Below are 19,596 nucleotides of genomic sequence, written 5' to 3' on the forward strand. Positions count from 1 at the left end.
CAGCTACATATCTTCTTCACCTGCACCCATAACTCAAGGAATTACTTGTCATAAAACAGAATAGCAGAGTTGGAGGGGACATTGGAGGTCTTCTAGTCCAACCCCCTGCTCAAACAGGAGACCGTCTACATTGATTCATGATTATCCTGTTGGGGTGGATCCTAATAAATTTGTTTAAAAGATAAGTTGTACTGGAATCTGTGGCAAGGTACTATAATAAAGACTATAATACCAAGGACCAAGGAAACTTCTTTGTTGCTTTTACCATAAAAATCTCCAGGAACTACAAAATACATTACTGACCAAATAAGCCAATGGTTAATTCACAAAACAAAGGTCTTCTTTAAGTATGCAGCATCCAGAAAGGAGGGAAATGTGCTGACAGAAATTGGAGCTTTTTGGCCAACAAGTCACCTTTAAATTGGGAAATGTGTTTTTACATCAGATAAATTTGAAAGGCTGTGCATTTTAATGAAATTCCAATAGAACCATAGTGCTGGAAATGGCCCTGTGTCAGGCCTGGAAGCCATCTTTTACATTGGTCTCCTGGCCCATCCCCCTGTCCAGAGTAGGCATTCTCTGACTGTCTTGGACAAATGGCAAATCTTTGAAAACCTCTAGTGACAGAGCCCCTATATTTTCAGAAGGTGGCTGTTCCACTACTGAATAATTCTCACATTCACGAAATTATTCCTTATTTTGAATTTAGATCTCTCTTTGTAAAGGTTCTGTGTTTCTTTCCTACTCCTTAGCCTTCCCTTTTGTAGGTTAAACAATTGCAGCTTTTAAAATCATTCTTTACAGATTTTAACCTCCAAGCCCCTTATCATCTGTTGTTGCTCTTTGCATTCTTTCCAGTTCTTTTAACATCCTTGTTGTGGACACAGTATTCCAGGTACATCACAACCAAAATAGAACTATTACTTCCCATGATCTCAACATGAATTTTTTCTTGATGCAGCCTAATGATTCAAAGGATTGTTTTGGAAGCTATAGCACACTATTGGTTCATGCTTAACTTGTGCTGTACAGGACAACCAACCATTCTCCTCAACATAGCTCGATTATGTTCTGATTTAGAACTCAATGTGCTTGCCCTTTAGGAATTATTTTTCCAAGTACTTCACTCAAACTTATAATTAGTTAGAGTAGGAAGTAAAACGTATCTAGAAAAAGACCCTTGAAAACTACTTACATACTGTTTCCAAGAAAAGTACATGAATTGTATGTTCATGAAGCAACTGTCACTAAGTTTAGGTAAAAAAAGACCTTTCCTTTCCCATTTGTTGTATACACATACACTAGCTGAATACCCATGCTTCGCAATGAAATTATGCGATCAGGCAATACAGGAGAAATCCGGTTCACTCCTGTTCAATCTGTTGGCTCAGTGGGGGTCGGTGATTGAAACACATAAGGGAATATCACTCCCGCCACCTTGAGTTTGGAAGCAGTTCCATAGGTGGAAGGCATAGACATTTTGGTGATGTACCGACATTTAGTACATCCAGATCGCTCCTGAATGAAGGAATGGAATGTCTGCTAGCTTGAACTGAGATAATAGAATGTGAGGCAACTGGCAGTTGGAACAGAGTCCTTTTTAGTTGGGGATGGGGAGTAGAATGTCCAACTCCTTAGCATCAGAGTATGTTAATATAAGGCAACTGGCAGTTGGAACAGAGTTCTTTGCAGGTGGGGAGGGGGAGTAGAACTCCTTAGCAGGAGAGCGTGTTAATTACTGTATAAAAATACTAATGATCTGATGGTCATTTCAACAAATCCTTTCTTAGTGAGCACCTAGACGCCAAGAGGAACATATGTGCCAAATTTCAAGTTTGTAGGCTTTATGGTTCTGGAGATTTCGTGATGAATGAGTAGTATTTGCCTTTTCTACATATAAATATATAGCCACAGAAAAAGCCAGGCTCAAAAATTCATCCAGGAAATTGAGACAGGGCAAAGACATTTCTGTTTTACCGGTAGTCCTTGACTTACAACAGTTCATTTAGTGGCTATTCAAAGTTACAATGGCACTGAAAAAAGGGACTTATGAAAAATTTTCACACTTACGGCCATCGCAGCACCCCATAGTCATGTGATCAAAAGTCAGATAATTGGTGAACTGGCATGTATTTATTATGGTTGCAGTGTCCCAAGGTCAAGTGATTCTCTTTTGTGAGTTTCTGACAAACAAAGTCAATGGGGAACAGCCGACTTAGGACTACAATTGAGCTCAGATTTCTGTTGCTAAATGAGATAGTTCTTAAGTGGGTTTTGCCACTAACTTAACAACTGCAGTGATTCACTTATTTATTATTTATTTATTTATTTCTTAGCGCTTATAGACCACCCCCTCTCCCGAAAGGGACTCGGGGCGGTGTACAGTCCGTATCAAAATACAACAAATTAAAACATAATAAATAGATACATAAATACGTATATGAGAGGAGGATAAAAATATGCAAAACTGTACAGCTAAGTAAATAAATTAGAATATACAAAATTTAAAATCCCAATAACATGTAAGATTATATTTAAAAGAGACAATCCCTCTAAAAACCAGTAAAAAATGTGTATGCCAGGAGGTAGACGTTATAAATTATGCCAGACCAGCCAGTCGGAACAGGTGCGTCTTCAATTTCTGTCGGAAGGAGCGGAGGTCAGTAGTGGTTCTAATGTCGGGGGGGAGGTCATTCCAGAGGGTTGGGCCCATCACAGAGAAGGCCCTACTCCTCGGTGTCGCCCGTTGGCATTGCCTAGTGGACGGCACCAGGAGGAGGCCCTCCCTGTGAGAGCGAATTGGCCGCAGGGATGTGTGTGGGAGGATGCGATCCCGCAGGTGGCTAGGCCCTATGCCATGGAGCACTTTAAAGATGGTAATCAGAACCTTGAAACGCACCCGAAAGACTACAGGCAGCCAGTGCAGCTCACGCAGGAGAGGTGTTACGTGGGAGTACCTAGTACTCCCCATGACTACCCGCGCGGCTGCGTTCTGGACTAGCTGCAGTCTTCGGGCGCGTCCCAAGGGAAGCCCCATGTAGAGAGCGTTACAGTAGTCCAGGCGAGACGTCACCAGTGCATGAGTGACTGTGCGTAGGGCATCCCGGTCCAGAAGGGGGCGCAATTGGCGCACCAGGCGAACCTGGTGGAATGCCCCCCTTGCCACGGCTGCCACATGATCATCCATTGACAGCCGGGCATCTAGGAGGACGCCCAAATTGCGCGCCCATTCCACAGGGGGCAATTGTTCGCCCCCTATGGCCAGTGATGGAATCAGCTGGCTGAACCGAGGTGCCGGTAGCCACAGCCACTCGGTCTTGGAGGGGTTGAGTTTGAGTCTGTTGTCCCCCATCCAGACCCCGACAGCTTCCAAACACCGGGACATCACTTCGACAGCCTCTTTGGGGTGGTTTGGGGTTGAGATGTACAACTGAGTATCGTCAGCGTACAGATGGTACTCAACCCCAAAACCACGGATAATCTCACCCAGCGGCTTCACATATGCGTTGAACAAAAGGGGCGAGAGGACCGACCCCTGCGGCACCCCACAAGAGAGTGGCCTCGGGGTCGACCTCTGCCCCCCAGTCAACACACATTGCATCCAGCCGGAGAGGTAGGAGCCGAACCACCGTAAAACGGTGCCTCCGACTCCCATCCCCTCCAGCCGGCGTAATAGGATACCATGGTCGATGGTATCAAAAGCCGCTGAGAGGTCTAATAGGACCAGGATAGAGGAGCAACCTCTATCTCTGGCCCTCCAGAGATCATCAACTAACGCGACCAAGGCTGTCTCTGTGCTGTGCCCAGGTCGGAAGCCGGACTGGTGTGGGTCTAGATATATGGATTCATCCAGGCGACGTGGAAATTGCTGCGCCACCACATTCTCAACAACCTTCGCTAAAAAGGGGAGGTTAGAGACTGGACGGTAATTAGCTAGCTCCGTTGGGTCAAGTGAAGGCCCCTTGAGTAGGGGCCTCACCACCACCTCTTTCAAGGCAGTCGGTAAGGAACCCTCACTCAATGAGGCGTTCACCAGGCCCAGAAGCCAGCCTCGCGTCACCTCCCAGGATGCCAGTACCAACCAGGAGGGACACGGGTCCATTGAACATGTGGTGGGTCGCAGCCGTCCACGCAACCCGTCTAAATCCTCGGGGGCAACAGAGTCAAACTCCTCCCAGAGTGGACTCGCAAGACTCACTGTTGACGGCTCGTCCGGTCCACTGGGGGGGGGGGGCATCCGCTCCGGATCTGAGTGACTTTGTCCTGCAGATATTCCCCAAACTCCTCTGCTCTTCCCTGCAAGGGTGCCCCCCGCGTCTCCTGCGACAGGAGAGAGCGGGTCACCCTAAACAGGGCGGCAGGGCGGTTATCCGCAGACGCAATGAGAGCGGCACAATGTCTACGTTTGGCCGCTCTCAATGCCACAAGGTAGGTCCGTAAATAGGCTCTTACCTGTGTTCGGTCAGACTCGGAGCGTGAGGACCTCCACCTGCTCTCTAGACGTCTCCTATGGCGCCTCGGTGTACCAGGGAGCCCGGGTGGGTCGCTGCCGTAGGAGAGGTCACAAAGGCGCAACCCGGTCCAAGGCCCCCGCCGTCGCCCTATTCTAGGCGTCGACTAGGTCCTCTGACCGGGCGCGGGTCAGGGCTACAGGTAATGGCCCAAGCTCCGTCTGGAACCTATCCGGTTCCATCAAGTGCTTGGGGCGGTACCAGCTTGAGCAAACTGGCTCCGCCTCCTCGCAGTGGAGGGTAGCGCCAGGGAAGTCCAGCCGGAGACATGAGTGATCTGACCATGACAGGGGCGTAATATCTAAATCCCCTATTCCCAGATCACTCGTCCACTGCTCAGATACAAAGACAAGGTCCAGTGTGTGGCCGCCTTCGTGTGTGGGGCCCTGAATTAATTGGGTCAGGCCCATGGCTGTCATGGAAGCCATGAACTCCCGAGCCACCTCAGACGCTGCTCCCATCGACGGCAGGTTGAAATCCCCCATAACCAAAAGTTTGGGTATCTCAACCGCCGTCTCCGAGACCAGCTCGAGGAGCTGGGGCAGGGCCGCTGACGTATAGCGAGGAGCCAAGTATACAATCAGCAGACCCCACTGTCTCCCTGGGCCCCATTTCATACCCAGCGACTCACACCCGGGTATCTGAGGAACAGTGAACTCCCTCGGCTCTAGACAATCCCGTATAACTACCGCCACCCCACCACCCTTACCCAGGGCCCGAGGCTGATGGAATGCACGGAAACCCGGTGGGCACATTTCCACGAGGGGTAAGCCACCCTCGTGACCCAACCAGGTCTCCGTTATCCCTGCAAGGTCCAGCTCCCCCTCTGAGATCAACTCATTAATGAGGGGGGCCTTGTTGGTCACGGACCTTGCATTGCAGAGCATCAGCCTCAGGCCCTGGCTCTGTAGTTCCTGACCACCTAGGCTGCGGGGGTTGGTACAAATGACCGGGCGTAGCCAGCAGGCATAGCCAGCAGCCACGGTCTCCCAACCGACCTTGCGATCTTTTCTTGTCCTCGCATCCCCCCCTCTCCACGACCGTTGTAATAAAACAACCCTCTGCTGGAATAACTTGTTCCCTCTCCCCACTCACCCCGCTCACTTCCTTCCTGGACTCACCTGTTCGTCTGGCGCTGGCTTCCCTCCTGGTCTGGTTATCCCCCCCCTTCCCAGAACCCCCTAAAAACAGTATAAAACATTTTGATAAAACTTAACAACTGTGGCAAGAAAGGTTCACCTAATGGAGCCAAACTCACTTAACAACTGTCTTGTTTAACAAGAGAAATGTTGGGCTCAACTGCAGCCGTAAATTGAGAATTATCTGTAGACACTTTGTGAAAGCCTCTCCTTCTGTCCATAGATTGGCTGCCTCGGTAGCTGAAATTTACACTCTACTATGCCATCATGTGGTTTGCTTGTTTATGGTTTTCCGAGTGGCATGAAACCAATCTATTTTATGTTCTTCAGCAAAATGAGGTTAAGCAAATCAAGAGTTACACTGTACAGCAGAAACCCCAGAGAATTTCAAGATGAATGGCTTAAGCAGAGAGAACATAACATCGTGTTTTTCATGCAGAAGCGCCCCCATTCCAACTGTTTGTGAACAATCAGGAAGCAAATTGTCCATATCAGTTTTCTATGCTCCTGATGGGTGACTGAAAAGTCAACTGTCTTTCTGGCCTTGGTGACACTTTCATTGTCAGTACAAACTGCCAGGTGACTCCCAGAGGGCCTGGAGTAATAGAGGGCACAGGACTAAGAAAAGTTAGAAAAATGTGCTGGAATATGGTAGTTTACCTTGATGGTGAGAGCACATCCCTGCAACAGCTTAGGTTAGGGTAGTTGAAAGAGTTTTCTCGGGTTTTCTAGGAGCTATGATGAAATATTCATAAGCACTTGCTCTTCAAACATGAATGAAGAAGGTTGCTAGAAAAATCAGAATCTCTAAAGTAATGACAATCTCCTAAAAGCAGTCTGGAGGCCCTTTGCTGTTTTGGACATAGAAGACAAGGGATGGCGGGAAAGGATTGGCAACATTTGTCCTGGATTTGTAAGCATCTAAGATTGTTCTATATGTGAAAGGGGCGGGGGAACAACTACACAGCTCAGACAACTGGTTCAGTGTCTGTTAGTCTTGCATTTTCTCATTGCTTCCAGTTCCTCCTGAGCTGAATTCCCACGAAGCTCATACTGTATCACTATCTTTGCAATTCTCAGTGTAAATGCAAACTGTCTCTTTTAATTATGTGAACATTCTTTACAGATCAACTTTAAATTTGCTTTACTTGCTTTTGTTTTTTTAAAATGAAAGTAAGAAAAACCCAAGTTTTCTTTAGAATCCACCTGTGTTGTCAGTTATGAATATATTTTGTTGCATCGGGAATTGTGATGGGGAGGGTTTGCAAATAAACTCTTACAGAGGCAAACAATGACACACACAATGATCACACAACAGGACCATTTCTTGAGTAGTAACTGTTTATTCTAAAGATAAAGTCCCAGGAAGTGATTTGCTATCATGTCTTCATTTTCCAGTCTAGCCTACTGAATAGCTGCTGTTGTGTCTTGTGGTAATGAATTCCACAGGTTAATTACACGCTGTGTGAAGAACTGTTTCCTTATGTCTTTTCTAAATCTCCTTTTTATCAGCTTGATAGGCTATTATTTGTTAGTGTCCCTTATAGAATAGAATAGAATAGAATAGAATGTGATTGGACACACAAGCAATTTGTCTTTGGTGCATATTTTTATGTGTACATAAAAATACAAGATACATTCATCAAGAATCATAAGGTACAATACTTAATGATAGTCATAGGGTACAAATAAGCAATCCGGAAACAATCAATATCAATATAAATCATAAGGATATAAACAACAAAATTACAGTCCTGTAGTCATAAATGGGAGGAGATGGGTGATAGGAATGATGAGAAGACTAATAGTAATAGTAATGCAGCCTTAGTTTGACAGTGGTGAGGGACTTATTTGTTTAGCACAGTGATGGCCTTCAGGGGAAAAAACTGTTCTTGTATCTAGTTGTCTTGGTGTGCAGTGCTCTATAGCATCATTTTGAGGATAGGAGTTGAAACAATTTATGTCCAGGATGCGAGGGGTCTGTAAATATTTTCATGGTCCTCTTCTTGACTCGTGAAGTGTACTGGTCCTCATCTAGCCATGTCCAGTTCTGTGTAGCTTTTCAAGAACCATTTGTTGTTCTATCTTCTATTTAAATTCCACCCATCTTTTAGGATACTCATGGTAGAAAACATTGGTTTTCTCCTTTTAGTCTCACATCACATTAACTTCACACCAGTCCTGTAAAGTGAATTATTCAAAGCCAGAGGTAGATAATTTTTTATGTGTTGTCCTTTCCTTTTAATTTTTTTCAGCTTGCAGAGGCTGTCGGTGAGCCAAAATGTTCAACCTGTTTTTAAGTTTTATTTTTGGAAGTTTGGTACATTAATATAAAACAGATATGTGTATTGCTCTGGAAGCTTAGGGGATTAAAAAAAAAACCTTACAATGTCAAAAGGCAAAAATCCCACTCTTTCTTTTGAAAAGAAAACTAGGTTGTATTAAACCTCCCAAGCATTGCACTGCGAAAAATGCTAATTTGCTACCAAATTGCTGAAATGTAATCCAGAGATGTTTGGGAGAATTGGAAAAATGAGGCTGGGGTATTGTGTGAGATCCAAGTACAGCTAAGCTACATTAAGCTCTATTACTTAAAGACAATAGTGTTGAAGAGGAAGCAGCATTATTTTGAATTGCAGAGAGGTAGCTGTCTTAGTCTGTAGCAGGAAAACAAAAACAAAATATTTTCATAGTACATTAACAGCCCAAAGATGCAAATAGGTTATAAACTTTTGTAGTCCAGATTCCAGTTTTATCACAGGCATGAAATCATATGCCTTCAATTTACTCAGTATCTGAAAAATGAATGCTTTTGGTATCATTTTGGTGGGGATTTGCCTGGCAAGCATTTCCAATAATATTAGATGGAAAGAGGTAACTTTGGTTTTGCCATTCCCTTTTTAAAAATCAAAAGCTTTTGAATGAAAAAAGGAGATTACTCACTAGTCTTCGTATGACTCTGCTTTCTCACATTTTCTCCTTTTAGTCAGCCTTTACTAAGAATAGCTGTTTTTACCCTGTTTCTAAGTTAAGTAAGATTGAAAGATTTGCTCAGACTGGATAGAGCAGAATTAGTCAGAGGAGTAATTTCTGTTTTGCTTTTCTACGTGATATACTGCAGATAGTCCTTGCCTTAGGACTACAATTAAGCTCAAATTTCTGTTGCTAAGTGAGATGGTTGTTAAGTGGGTTTTGCCACATTTTACAACTTTTCTGGTTGATTTTCACAGTTGTTAAGTGAATTGCTGCAGTTGTTAAGTTAGTTAGTAGCACAATTGTTAAATAAATCTGGCTTCCCCATTGACTTTGCTTGTCAGAAGGTCGCCAAATGGGATTCTATGACCCCAGCACACTGCAACAGTCATGAATAAAAGCCAGTTGCCAAGTATCCAAATTTTGATCACATGACCACTGGGATCCTGCAACAGTCGTAAGTGTGAAAATGGCCATAAGTCCATTGCATTGTAGCTTTGAATGGTCACTGAATGAATGGTTGTAAGTTGAGGACTGCTTGCACTGTGGTTTTCAAACAACGAGAAGGAATAATGTGGACAAGGGATTCATACTACGAGATGAGAGGGGAAGGTTATGTTTTTAGCCATCAGAAGTCAGGATGCAACTAGATTTTAGTCCAAATTCATCATTTGCATTAAAAAGTTAGAATTCACTGAGTTAAGTGAAGTATTTTACCTGGCAGGAATAGCTAAATCCCAGCAATATGATTGTGACATTTGCCAACATCAAATATATGACTAGTGTGTACTATTTACTACTGTGCTCTCTATTGGTCCTGTAACATCATGCCTTGGAACATGACAAACCCTTCTATAGAATGAGGCTTTCAATTTCAGTATGAAAGTGATTCTGATGGATGTATCCAAAAGAACTAATCATTCCTATAAGCCACAGCCTCAAAACATATTTGAGAAGATGTAGCTACCTTCCTTGAAATAGGGAGACAGGTTGTCGTGTAACAATTCCCTAAGATATTTCATTTTTCAAGAGAAGAAAACAATCTGGTCATTTTCAGAGTGTAATCAGATCTTCACAGAAGACTTCTATGAGACGCTTTTACAAAGGGGGACTGGGAAATGCTATCTTCAAGATTGGCATTCTCAGGAAACTATAAGATACTCTTGAATTAAATCTCCATGGAATGCTGGCTCACAGTGTTTCAGTAATTTAATTGATTATCATGATGCTGATCAAGGCCAGGATGGTTCTGAGATGTTGGCCTAAACATTTAAAGAAAATTATCAATTGTTAGCAAATGAAAGATGTTGCAGCTGAAACCCTAACTTCTACCATGGAATCCCTGCTACTAACCCTAAATGTGTGTGCCTCCACAATTGCTCACACATTGCAAAAAAAAAGCATTCTGCATGTCTTGTGTTCCAAGACTGATTCCTGATACTGTCTATGGAGTTTCTCGGTCATCCAGCTCATGGTTGTTCCAAAGGTGCTTTTTCAAGAGGCAACTGGACTTTCTTATTTTTCTTTGAAGAAAAACATTCCCTTCCCTTCTGTTTCCCACCATCCAGTCAGAGCTGAAGAAGCTTCTTGGATGAGAAGCAAAACATCTGAAAAGAAAAACAAAGAAAGTCCAGTTGCTTCTTGAAAAAGCCCTTTTGGCATTCCTGATACTGGTGGTCCTCGACATACCGCAGTTCATTTAGTTCAGGGGTGTCCAAACTTGGGAACTTTAAGACTTGTGGACTTCAACTCCCAGAATTCCCCAGCCAGCTTGTGGAATTAAGTCCACAAGTCTTAAAGTTCCCAAGTTTGGACACCCCTGATTTAGTTCATTCAAAGTTACAATGGCACTGGAAAAAAAAGTCTAATGACTGTTTATCACACTTACTGTTGCAGCATTCCCATGGTCATGTGATCAGACTTTGGATGCTTGGCAACTGGCTCGTGTTTATGACGATTGCAGTGACCTTCAGGCATGGGATCACTTTTTCAGACCTTCTGACTAAGCCAGGAATGAGGAAAGGAGAAAACCAGATTCACTTTACAACCGTGTTGCCAAGTTAACCACTGCAGTGATCACTTAACAACGGTGGCGAGAAAATTTGTAAAATAAGGCAAATTTCACTTAACGACTGTCTCACTTAGCAAGAGAAATTTTGTGGTTGTAAGTACCTGAAATTTTATTGCGAGGCTACTTATGAAGATGGAGTAACTTCAGCTGTAAATACATCAGAAAAACCTCATCTGAACATCCACTTGGAGTCTTAACTGCCACAGTGGAAAGAAATCAAGTCGGTTAGGATGGTGTACTTCTTTACCAGCTGTGCATGCGCAACACTCTATAATGCATGGACCGTCATGTATATAATAATTGCATGCATTTGTGGGAATGCTCCTCTAATTGGTTCTTATCTACAGAAACAAGTAAGGCTGTTGCATCTGAGAACCCTTTTCAAATTCTTCCATTAACGTAATCATTTAACCGCATTTATAGATAGGCAGGGGGGAAAATAATTTTTGGCTTTCCATTGCTCCAAAATGCATTTTCTTTCATCCAGGCAGCAAGTGGTTTTATTTTCAGTTGCACATAACTTTTAATGCTTCAAGATGTTTTGATAGAACAAAATGTGAGTCAGTTGCCCATCTCTTGCTTCTAGGAAGTTTACCCACCAAACTGATGCAAACTCTTTCTTCTCAGGTGCCTCCCGATCCTCTGTCGTCCGATGCAAGCCGGGAGCCAACTGCCCCAGCACGCAGACTGGCCTCCGCAGGCAGCATTCCCCTTTATCTGCTGCTGAAGATTCTGCTGCTCCCATTCTAGAGCTGCAGAGTCGAAGTCCTTCTGGATTTTGCCGGCACGGCAGAGGAGAGAGGCAGGAGAGATCAGGTAGGCTTACAATAGACTTGTTTTGACCTAGGCTTCCCCAGAAAGTACGAAGCAGATTCCTGGTCCCAACAAAACCCCTTTTATTAAACTAATGTGAATTCCTCTCATTCACATTCAGCAAAGGCTTGGTAAACAGTCTTTCAAAGATGAAGTTATGATCACAGACCTTATCTAGCTTGGAAGGCTGCTATGTAAATATTTTCCAAATGCAGTGCTGCGCAAGGACAAACTTGGCACAGAGTCTCTGAGATTCATGGACAGATCTTTACACTCCTGAAACGAATGAACAAATTGTTTCCTGAAAAAGCCCATTCCCCTTTTGCTCCTCTTTTATTTCCTATGGGAGGGGCCATTCACTGCCCACCTGTGGCTTTACTCCCAAATCAACCTTGATTCCTCAGCTGTTCTTTTCTTCTGGCAGCTCTGCACATGTGCACTCTGGGATCAGGTTCCAGTTGTTCCTCTGGCTCACTGCTGTCTAGCTCCGAAGGCAGCTGAGAACTGCCAGATGGCCTTGGCCCCATCTCTGCTTCTGATGCAGAGCCCTTGTCTGAGCCTTCTCCAGCCTCCAGGACTGGCCCATGTTCCTCCCCAACGTCCTCACTGTCCGACTCTGCTGCCAGCTCTGCTGGCCACAACAAGACTTGAGTAAAATGAAAATGAAATTAATGGGGAGAAAAGCAAGGTTTTACACTCAGGCAAAAAAAGAAAACCAACAACAATGAAAGGTACAAGTACAGACTAGGTCAACTTTGGCTCAAAAACAGTAACTGTGAGAGGGACCTTGAAGTCCTAGTGGATGATCGCTTAAAGATGATCCAGCAGTACGTGGCGGCAACCAAATAAGCTAATACAACAATTGCATAAACAGAGGCATAGAATCAAAAACACGTGAAGTATTACTATCGATTTATAAATCCTTAGTAAGACCACACCTGGAATACTGCATCCAGTTTTGGTCACTACATTACAAAAAAGAGTTTGAGACTTTGGAAAAAGTGGAGAGAAGAGCAACTAAGGTGATTAAAGGCTTGGAGACTAAAAAATATGGAGAATGGTGGCAGGAATTGAGTATGTCTAGTCTCGAGAAAAGAGGGATTAGAGTGACATGATACAATATTCCAGTATTTGAGGGGCTGTCACAAAGAGGAGGAGGTCAACTTATTTTCCAAAGCACCAGAAGGCAAGAAAAGGAACAATGGGGGGAAAATAATCAAGGAGAGAAGCAACCTGAAATTAAGGAAAACCTTTCTAACAGTGAGAACAATTAACCAGTGGAACAGCTTGCTTTCAGAAGTTGTAGGTGCTTCACCACTGGAGTTTTTAAAGAGGAGACTGGACAGCCAGTTGTCTGAAATGGTATAGGGTCTGAGCAGGGGGTTGGACTAGAAGACCCCCAAGATCCCTTCCAGCTCTACTCTGATTGATTCAGTATCACAACTCTATTTGTGCCTTGGGTGCAAAACTTCCTGTGCCCTACGAAATAAATGGTTTCTTGAATTGTCTACTTTGCCCATAGTTTTCTATGCTGGGGTTTTGTAGACAAGAAGAACTGATGGGCAAAAGTGGTGTGCACCATGTGGCCTTACACAGATGTTTGTAGCAAATTGGTTGCACAAAGAATATCCAGCAGGATGAAACCTCTCCAGGATAAAACATTAATTTCACACCATCATTATGGCAAGAGGCACATTAGAATCAAACAGGATCAACTAAGAAGAGATTGGATAACTATTTGTCTGAAATGGTATGGGGTTTCCTGCCTGAACAGTGGGTTGGACTAGAAGACCTCCAAGGTCAGTTTGTTCTGTTCTGTTCTCTGCTATTCTCTTCTCTTTTATTCTCTTCTCTTCTCTTCTATTCTATTCTTTACCTCCAGACTAACCTTAACTTGATTCTACCATCACAACACTAATGATGGGAAGAGGAAGAATAGGATGGAGGAGAAGGCTTTTCTTTGATCCTAGTGAAAGATCAGTCTTAAATCACCAGGAATCTGTATGACAGAGAAGGAAATATTTCCCCCTCAAATATAGCTTTCCCCGTTGTTGACTTTGGCTTAAAAAACATAATGATTGGAGAGAAAGCTGTGGAAATGTGATTCCCCCCCCCCTTGCCTTGTGACTCTCTTATCTCATGATTCCTCTTTTGCTAATCTCTGAATTTATTTTGACTGACTAAGAGCAGCCACAAAAAAATGCAAATGTATTATTTTCCAGTAGAGTGGAGGGAGGGGTCACAGAAGGGTTATTACAGCCTGATTGGTCCATTTGACTGAGAGAAAACTTCTTAACCTTCGGCTTCTCCCGTTGGTTCCCAGTTTCCTCTCAGTCGGTCCAAGACTCAGGTTTGGTTCCTAGTAGAAGTGTTTATGGTTTTCTAGTTAGTCAGTGTATGATAATTGATCTTGGTAAATTTGGAATTTTTAATTTGATTACTTTAGAAAATTATTTTTTGTAGTGGGTCTACCTTGCAGGGCTGTTGTTTGCTGCCCTCGGAAGGCTGGGAGACTCAGTAAGGGGGGAGCGCTGGCTTCCTTCCCCCGCCTCGAGGGTCGCTCCGGACTGATGCCTGGTGTCTCGGGCGTGCCGGGCGACCCTACGTGCTCTTCACATGTTCTTAAGAGAAAGTTGCAGCGCGCCGGGGCTTTTCAGCGCGAAAGCGACAGATCGGCTTCACATTTGAATTCTTGCAGTCCGGGGCCGGTTACAGCCCACGGCGGTGGCGCGGGGCCGTTTTTTTCTTGAATTTGGAGGTCTCCTGGTGTTTAGGAGCCCCCGTGTCTTTCCTGGGTGCCGTTGGGGGCGGCGAGCGTGCAAGCGGCCGCCCGCAGGCTGAGGAAGCTAAGGGCGAGGTCGGCGGCCATTTTTAGGCGCGCTTTTGCCAGGGACCACCCAAAGAAGCCGGCAGCCATTTTGGATCACGTGTCTGGGCATTGCAGCACGGAGAGGCTGGATACAACGTGGCCGTGCAGTTTGTAGTCTTACCGGAGGCCCGGAGCAGGCGATTCCCACCAGCTGTAGGGCTGTTTCGGCTTCAAAATTCATTTGGTGCACGTGAGTGGGGCGATGGCTGATAGAACAGAGGCTCAGCAGGCCGCGCCGTCTCAGGCAGGCAATGATAAGGCTGAACCCACTCCCTCTGTTAGGCCTCGGGCTTCTAGGCCTTCGGCAGAGGACAGACCTTCCAGAGCTCTGCAAAGGGATGAGCTCAGGCGATCCAGGGCTATAGAGAAGGTCATCGAAAGAGCTGAGAAAAGACAGGCCCGGGATCCTGGGCCTAGATCCAGATCTCCACGCCCTGTAGCTTCCTGCCCTTCCCCACCTGTGGCCAGGGGGTTCAGCCCTTCTTCATCTTCCTCTGCTTCCTCATGCAGATCTGATAGGAGTCAGCAGCGGGGGGCCCCTCGCTCTCCTTCTGTTTCCCTGGGGACTAGAGAGGCAGATAGGGGGGACCCGTTGGAAGGTACCTCTGCAGGTCCCGTTAGGGGTAGGAGATCCAGCAGGGCCTATGTGGCACCAGACTATGATACTGAAGGTGATGAGGAGGATTTAGAACACCTCCCTGAGAATCTCAAAAGGCTTATTTCTGCAGCCATCTCTAGGGGCATTTCTCAAAGGGACAGGCCCTACCACCGCAGTCGAGTTACTCCCTTTAGTAGGTCCAGATCTAGGGCTTCTTCTCCTTCCCTCATGAGTGAGGTTTCCTCTAGGGGGGAGGCACGGAGGGATGATTGGGGGTTCTCTGAGGAGGAAGATGCGGCTCCTGAGCCGCCCCGTTCTTCCAACCTTTTCCTCCAGGCCATGTTCAAACCATTACTCAAAAAGGCTAGGAGGACCACCAAGGTGGGCACGGGGGACCCCACGATCCCACCGCCCACGGATCCAGACATGGTCATGTTCTCAGCGACGGCCACTAATAAGGAGGAGATTCCTGCTCCTCCTCTTTTCTTAGAGGTGGCTACTAGCCAATGGGCCCGTCCTTCTAATTTTTCCCCCCCAGGCAGCAATGACCGTCGCGCCTACAACATGGAAAAGTCTTTTGTGCAGGCTATTCAGCTTCCAGCTATAGATCAGCCCATAGCAGCCCTAGTCTCCTCTTCCCCAGTGGTCTCAGGGGACGCGGCAGACAAACTTAAGCCAGAGGACAAGAGGGCGGAGCTCACTTTACGTAACAATTATAAGGGCGGTGCGGGCGGCGGCTGCCGCCTCGTACTTTAACCGAACTACGGTCATGTGGCTCCGCCAGCTTCAGGATCGCATTCCGATTCAAGATGAGCGGGTTCACCAGGATTTAGCTAAAATTATGGCAGCGTGTCAGTATTCGGCTGATGCGACCCTAGATGCTGTTAGGTTTGGTTCTAGTGCCTTGGCCACCTCTGTGGCCTCCCGTCGGCTCCTGTGGCTCAGGAACTGGCAGATGGACTATAAAGCCAAGTGGGACCTGGTGGCCGCCCCCTTTGCAGGTCCAAATTTGTTCGGGGCCTCCTTAGACCCGATTTTGGTGGAGAACAAAGATAAAAAGAAGGTTATGCCTACATCCACCAAGAAGGCGGAGTCCCGTAGTCATCCCTATCGCAGGACCCAGTTCAAATCCTATGACAGGGATCAGGATCAGTGTTACCAACCTTACAGGCAGGACAGGCAGTTCAATAGGCAGAACTTTCAGGACCGTTCTAGGTATCAGCCGCAGTCCAAGTGGCCCTTTCGAGGGGGGGCGGCCGTCCCTTTTGCAGGGGGAAATGACTCGAACCCGAGTCATCACATCGGAGGCCGCCTGGCGCTGTATGCGGACAAGTGGGATCAGATTACATCAGACGGTTGGGTCCGGGCGACCGTTCGCCATGGCCTAAGGTTGGAGTTCCTCTCCAAACCCCCGAGTTTTTTCAAGGTCTTCCCTCCGGCTCGGGACCCGGGACGCCGTCGTCTCATGGACCTCGCTGTCGCCCATCTCCTAGACATCAGGGCGGTGGAGGTGGTTCCGGGGCCGGAGAGGGGTCAGGGCTACTACTCACATCTGTTCGTAGTCCCAAAATCCTCGGGGGGTTGGAGGGCGATCCTCAACCTGAAACGTCTCAACCGCTACCTAGTCTACAGGCGGTTCAAGATGGCGTCCCTGAAATCAATCCTGCAGGGCATTCGGAAGGGGGATTACATGGCCTCGGTAGACTTGACAGAGGCCTACCTCCACATCCCCATTCTCCAGTCTCACCGGCGCTATCTCAGGTTTTCTCACCAGGGCAGGCATTACCAGTACCGGGCCCTCCCGTTTGGTCTGGCCTCAGCGCCGCGGACGTTCACCAAGGTCCTGGCAGCACTGGCGGCTTACCTACGTTCCATTCCGGTGAGACTTCAGTGCTACTTGGACGACGTCCTGGTCCAGGCGGAGTCCCTCCCCAGAGCCACGTCGGATCTTCGGCTGACGATCCGTTGGCTTCAGGAGTTAGGGTTTTCAGTGAACTTTCCCAAGAGCCACCTGTCCCCGTACAAACAGATCCTTCACTTAGGGACAGTGATAAACTCCGAGTCAGGGAGGGTTCGCCTATCCCCAGACCGCTTGACCAGCCTACGTCAACTGGTCTCCTCCGTAAGAAAAAGAAGGTCTGTTTCCATCCTGACCTTGTCTCAACTTCTGGGGAAGATGGTCTCTTGTATAGGGATTGTGCCCTGGGCCCGGCTCCATCTGCGACCTCTCCAGTGGGCCTTGATTCCAGTCCAGAGAAGGATGATGAGCAACTCCTTGCGGCCAGTTCCTCTACCAGCGGAGGTGAGGCTCTCTCTTCAGTGGTGGATGTCCCCGGCGCTGCAACAGGGGGCTTGCTTTTGGGAGCCCGAGAGAGTCACCGTGACGATGGATGCCAGCCTCTTCGGCTGGGGGGCCGTGATGGACTCAGACATGACCCAGGGACATTGGTCTGCCTCGGATCTCCGCCACAACATCAATTGGCTGGAGCTGAAGGCCGCGAGACTTGCCCTCAGGACTTTTCGTCATCACCTGCGGGGGCGCCATGTCCTCCTGCTCACGGACAATGTGGCGACAAAGGCCCATGTCAATCGCCAGGGGGGCACTCACTCCCGTTCCCTTTGGCGAGAGGCGCAGGCGTTGGGCTTGTGGGCAGAGAGACATTTGGCTTCGATAGTAGCGGAGCACATCTCAGGGGTGTCCAATCTTCAGGCGGATTGGCTGAGCCGCACGACTCTAGACGACGGCGAGTGGCAACTGGGGTCGGAGTTGTTTCTGAAGATATGCAGCAGATTCGGCACACCCCTGGTGGACCTGTTCGCCTCCCCCGACAACGCCGAGCTGCCGCGTTTCTTCACCCGTTTCCAGTCTCCGTCAGCGGAAGGAGCGGATGCCCTCAGGAGCCGGTGGCCCCCGGGCCTCCTTTATGCCTTTCCTCCCCTTCCCCTCGTTCCCCGTATGATCAGGAAGGTAGTCACAGAGAGGGCTCTCGTTATCCTGTTAGCCCCGTAGTGGCCGAGGAGACCATGGTTCGCGGACCTGGTCCAGCTGTCGGTAGCAGACCCCTGGAGGATTCCCCCAGGGGAGGTCGTTCTGAGTCAAGGGGCTTTGCATCACCCAGGGCCTCAGTGGCTTCATCTGACCGCCTGGCTATTGAACGGGGGATCCTGAGGGGGAGGAGACTATCGTCGGGAGTTATAGCCACCTTAGAGGCATCCAGGAGGCCGTCTACGGTTAGGATTTACAATGCCACTTGGAGGGCGTTTGCAAAGTGGTGTATTCCGTTGGGGTTGGATCCCTCTAGGGCTACCGTCCCAGACGTATTGGAGTTCCTTCAGAAGGGGTTAGAGGATGGCCTGTCGCATAATACGCTCCGGCGACAGGTGGCGGCTTTGGCCACCATTCTGGGGGGGGGAGGGTTCCCCCACCCTTTCTCGTTCTCCCTTGATTAAGCGTTTTCTTAAAGGGGCGGCTAACATCCGCCCACCCCCGGTTCATAGATTCCCGACCTGGGACCTCACTCTGGTCCTCAAGGCTCTGACAGGCTCTCCCTTCGAACCTCTTAGGACGGTGCACATGCGCCTTCTCACCCTTAAAGTGGTGTTTTTAGTGGCCATTACATCAGCCAGGCGCATTTCAGAATTGGGGGCTCTTTCTTCTCGCAGTGATCTGTGTATAATCCACCAGGACAGGGTGGTCCTGCGTTTGGATCCTTCGTTTATTCCGAAGGTGAATTCTCAATTTCACAGGGCCCAAGAGATTGTGCTTCCAAATTTTTGTCCCAATCCAGCAAGGGAGCAGGAGTTCGTGTGGCACAGGCTGGACATCCGCCGCGCCGTCCGCATATACCTGAAACGGACGGAGGGCGTTAGGAGGACCGAGGCGTTGTTCGTCTCTTTTCAGCCGGGCTCGTTGGGACGTAAGGTGTCCTCTTCCACTATCGGGAGATGGATTAGGTTGGCCATAGTTGAGGCCTACAGTGCTTCCGGGAAACCTCCCCCGTCAGGTATCACTGCCCACTCCACCCGCAGTGCCGCTACCACTGCGGCCTGGGCTACCAGAGCACCCTTTGAGGATATTTGCAGGGTGGCCACTTGGGCCTCTCCTACGCCTTTCATTAGGCACTACCGTTTGGATGCGTATGCCTCGGCTGAGGCATCCTTTGGGCGGCGGGTCCTCCAGAGGGTGGTGGCCGATCCTTCACCTGGGACCCAGTCTACCCGCCCAGGGACGTAGCTTGGGTATGTCCCTTCTGTGACCCCTCCCTCCACTCTACTGGAAAAAGAACCTTGGTCTTACCTGAACGTTTTTTTCAGGAGATGTGGAGGGAGGGGTCACATTCCCGCCCTAGTTAGATAGACAGGGTCCGGGAGGTGTAGGATCGGGTGGCCCCGGGGGGGCTTTCCCTTGTCTTTGTTTGTTGTTATAGATGCATGCAACGACATCGCGGAAACTGGGAACCAACGGGAGAAGCCGAAGGTTAAGAAGTTTTCTCTCAGTCAAATGGACCAATCAGGCTGTAATAACCCTTCTGTGACCCCTCCCTCCACATCTCCTGAAAAAAACGTTCAGGTAAGACCAACGTTCTTTTTCCCCATCTCTTTCAATTTGCAGAAGTAAAAAA

The 19,596-nt window shown here is 47.6% G+C and overlaps 1 protein-coding gene across 7 annotated transcripts in view; it reads left to right on the forward strand.

Moving 5' to 3' along the window:
- SLC35F4 (solute carrier family 35 member F4) overlaps positions 1-19,596 on the forward strand; it is a 185,415-nt gene that overhangs the window by 129,153 nt on the left and 36,666 nt on the right. For 3 of the 7 annotated variants that reach the window (XM_081933901.1, XM_081933902.1, XM_081933903.1), the window contains exon 2: positions 11,322-11,510. The exons of 3 other annotated variants lie outside the window; for them this stretch is intronic. In XM_081933901.1, the coding sequence (XP_081790027.1) occupies positions 11,322-11,510 (189 nt within the window). Of the gene's footprint in view, positions 1-11,321; positions 11,511-19,596 lie in introns of those variants that run through there. One more of the 7 variants, XM_081933907.1, reaches the window with a different exon arrangement.

The sequence above is a fragment of the Natrix helvetica genome (genome assembly GCF_964273705.1).
Source record: "Natrix helvetica genome assembly, chromosome: 1".
NCBI lineage: Eukaryota > Metazoa > Chordata > Lepidosauria > Squamata > Natricidae > Natrix > Natrix helvetica.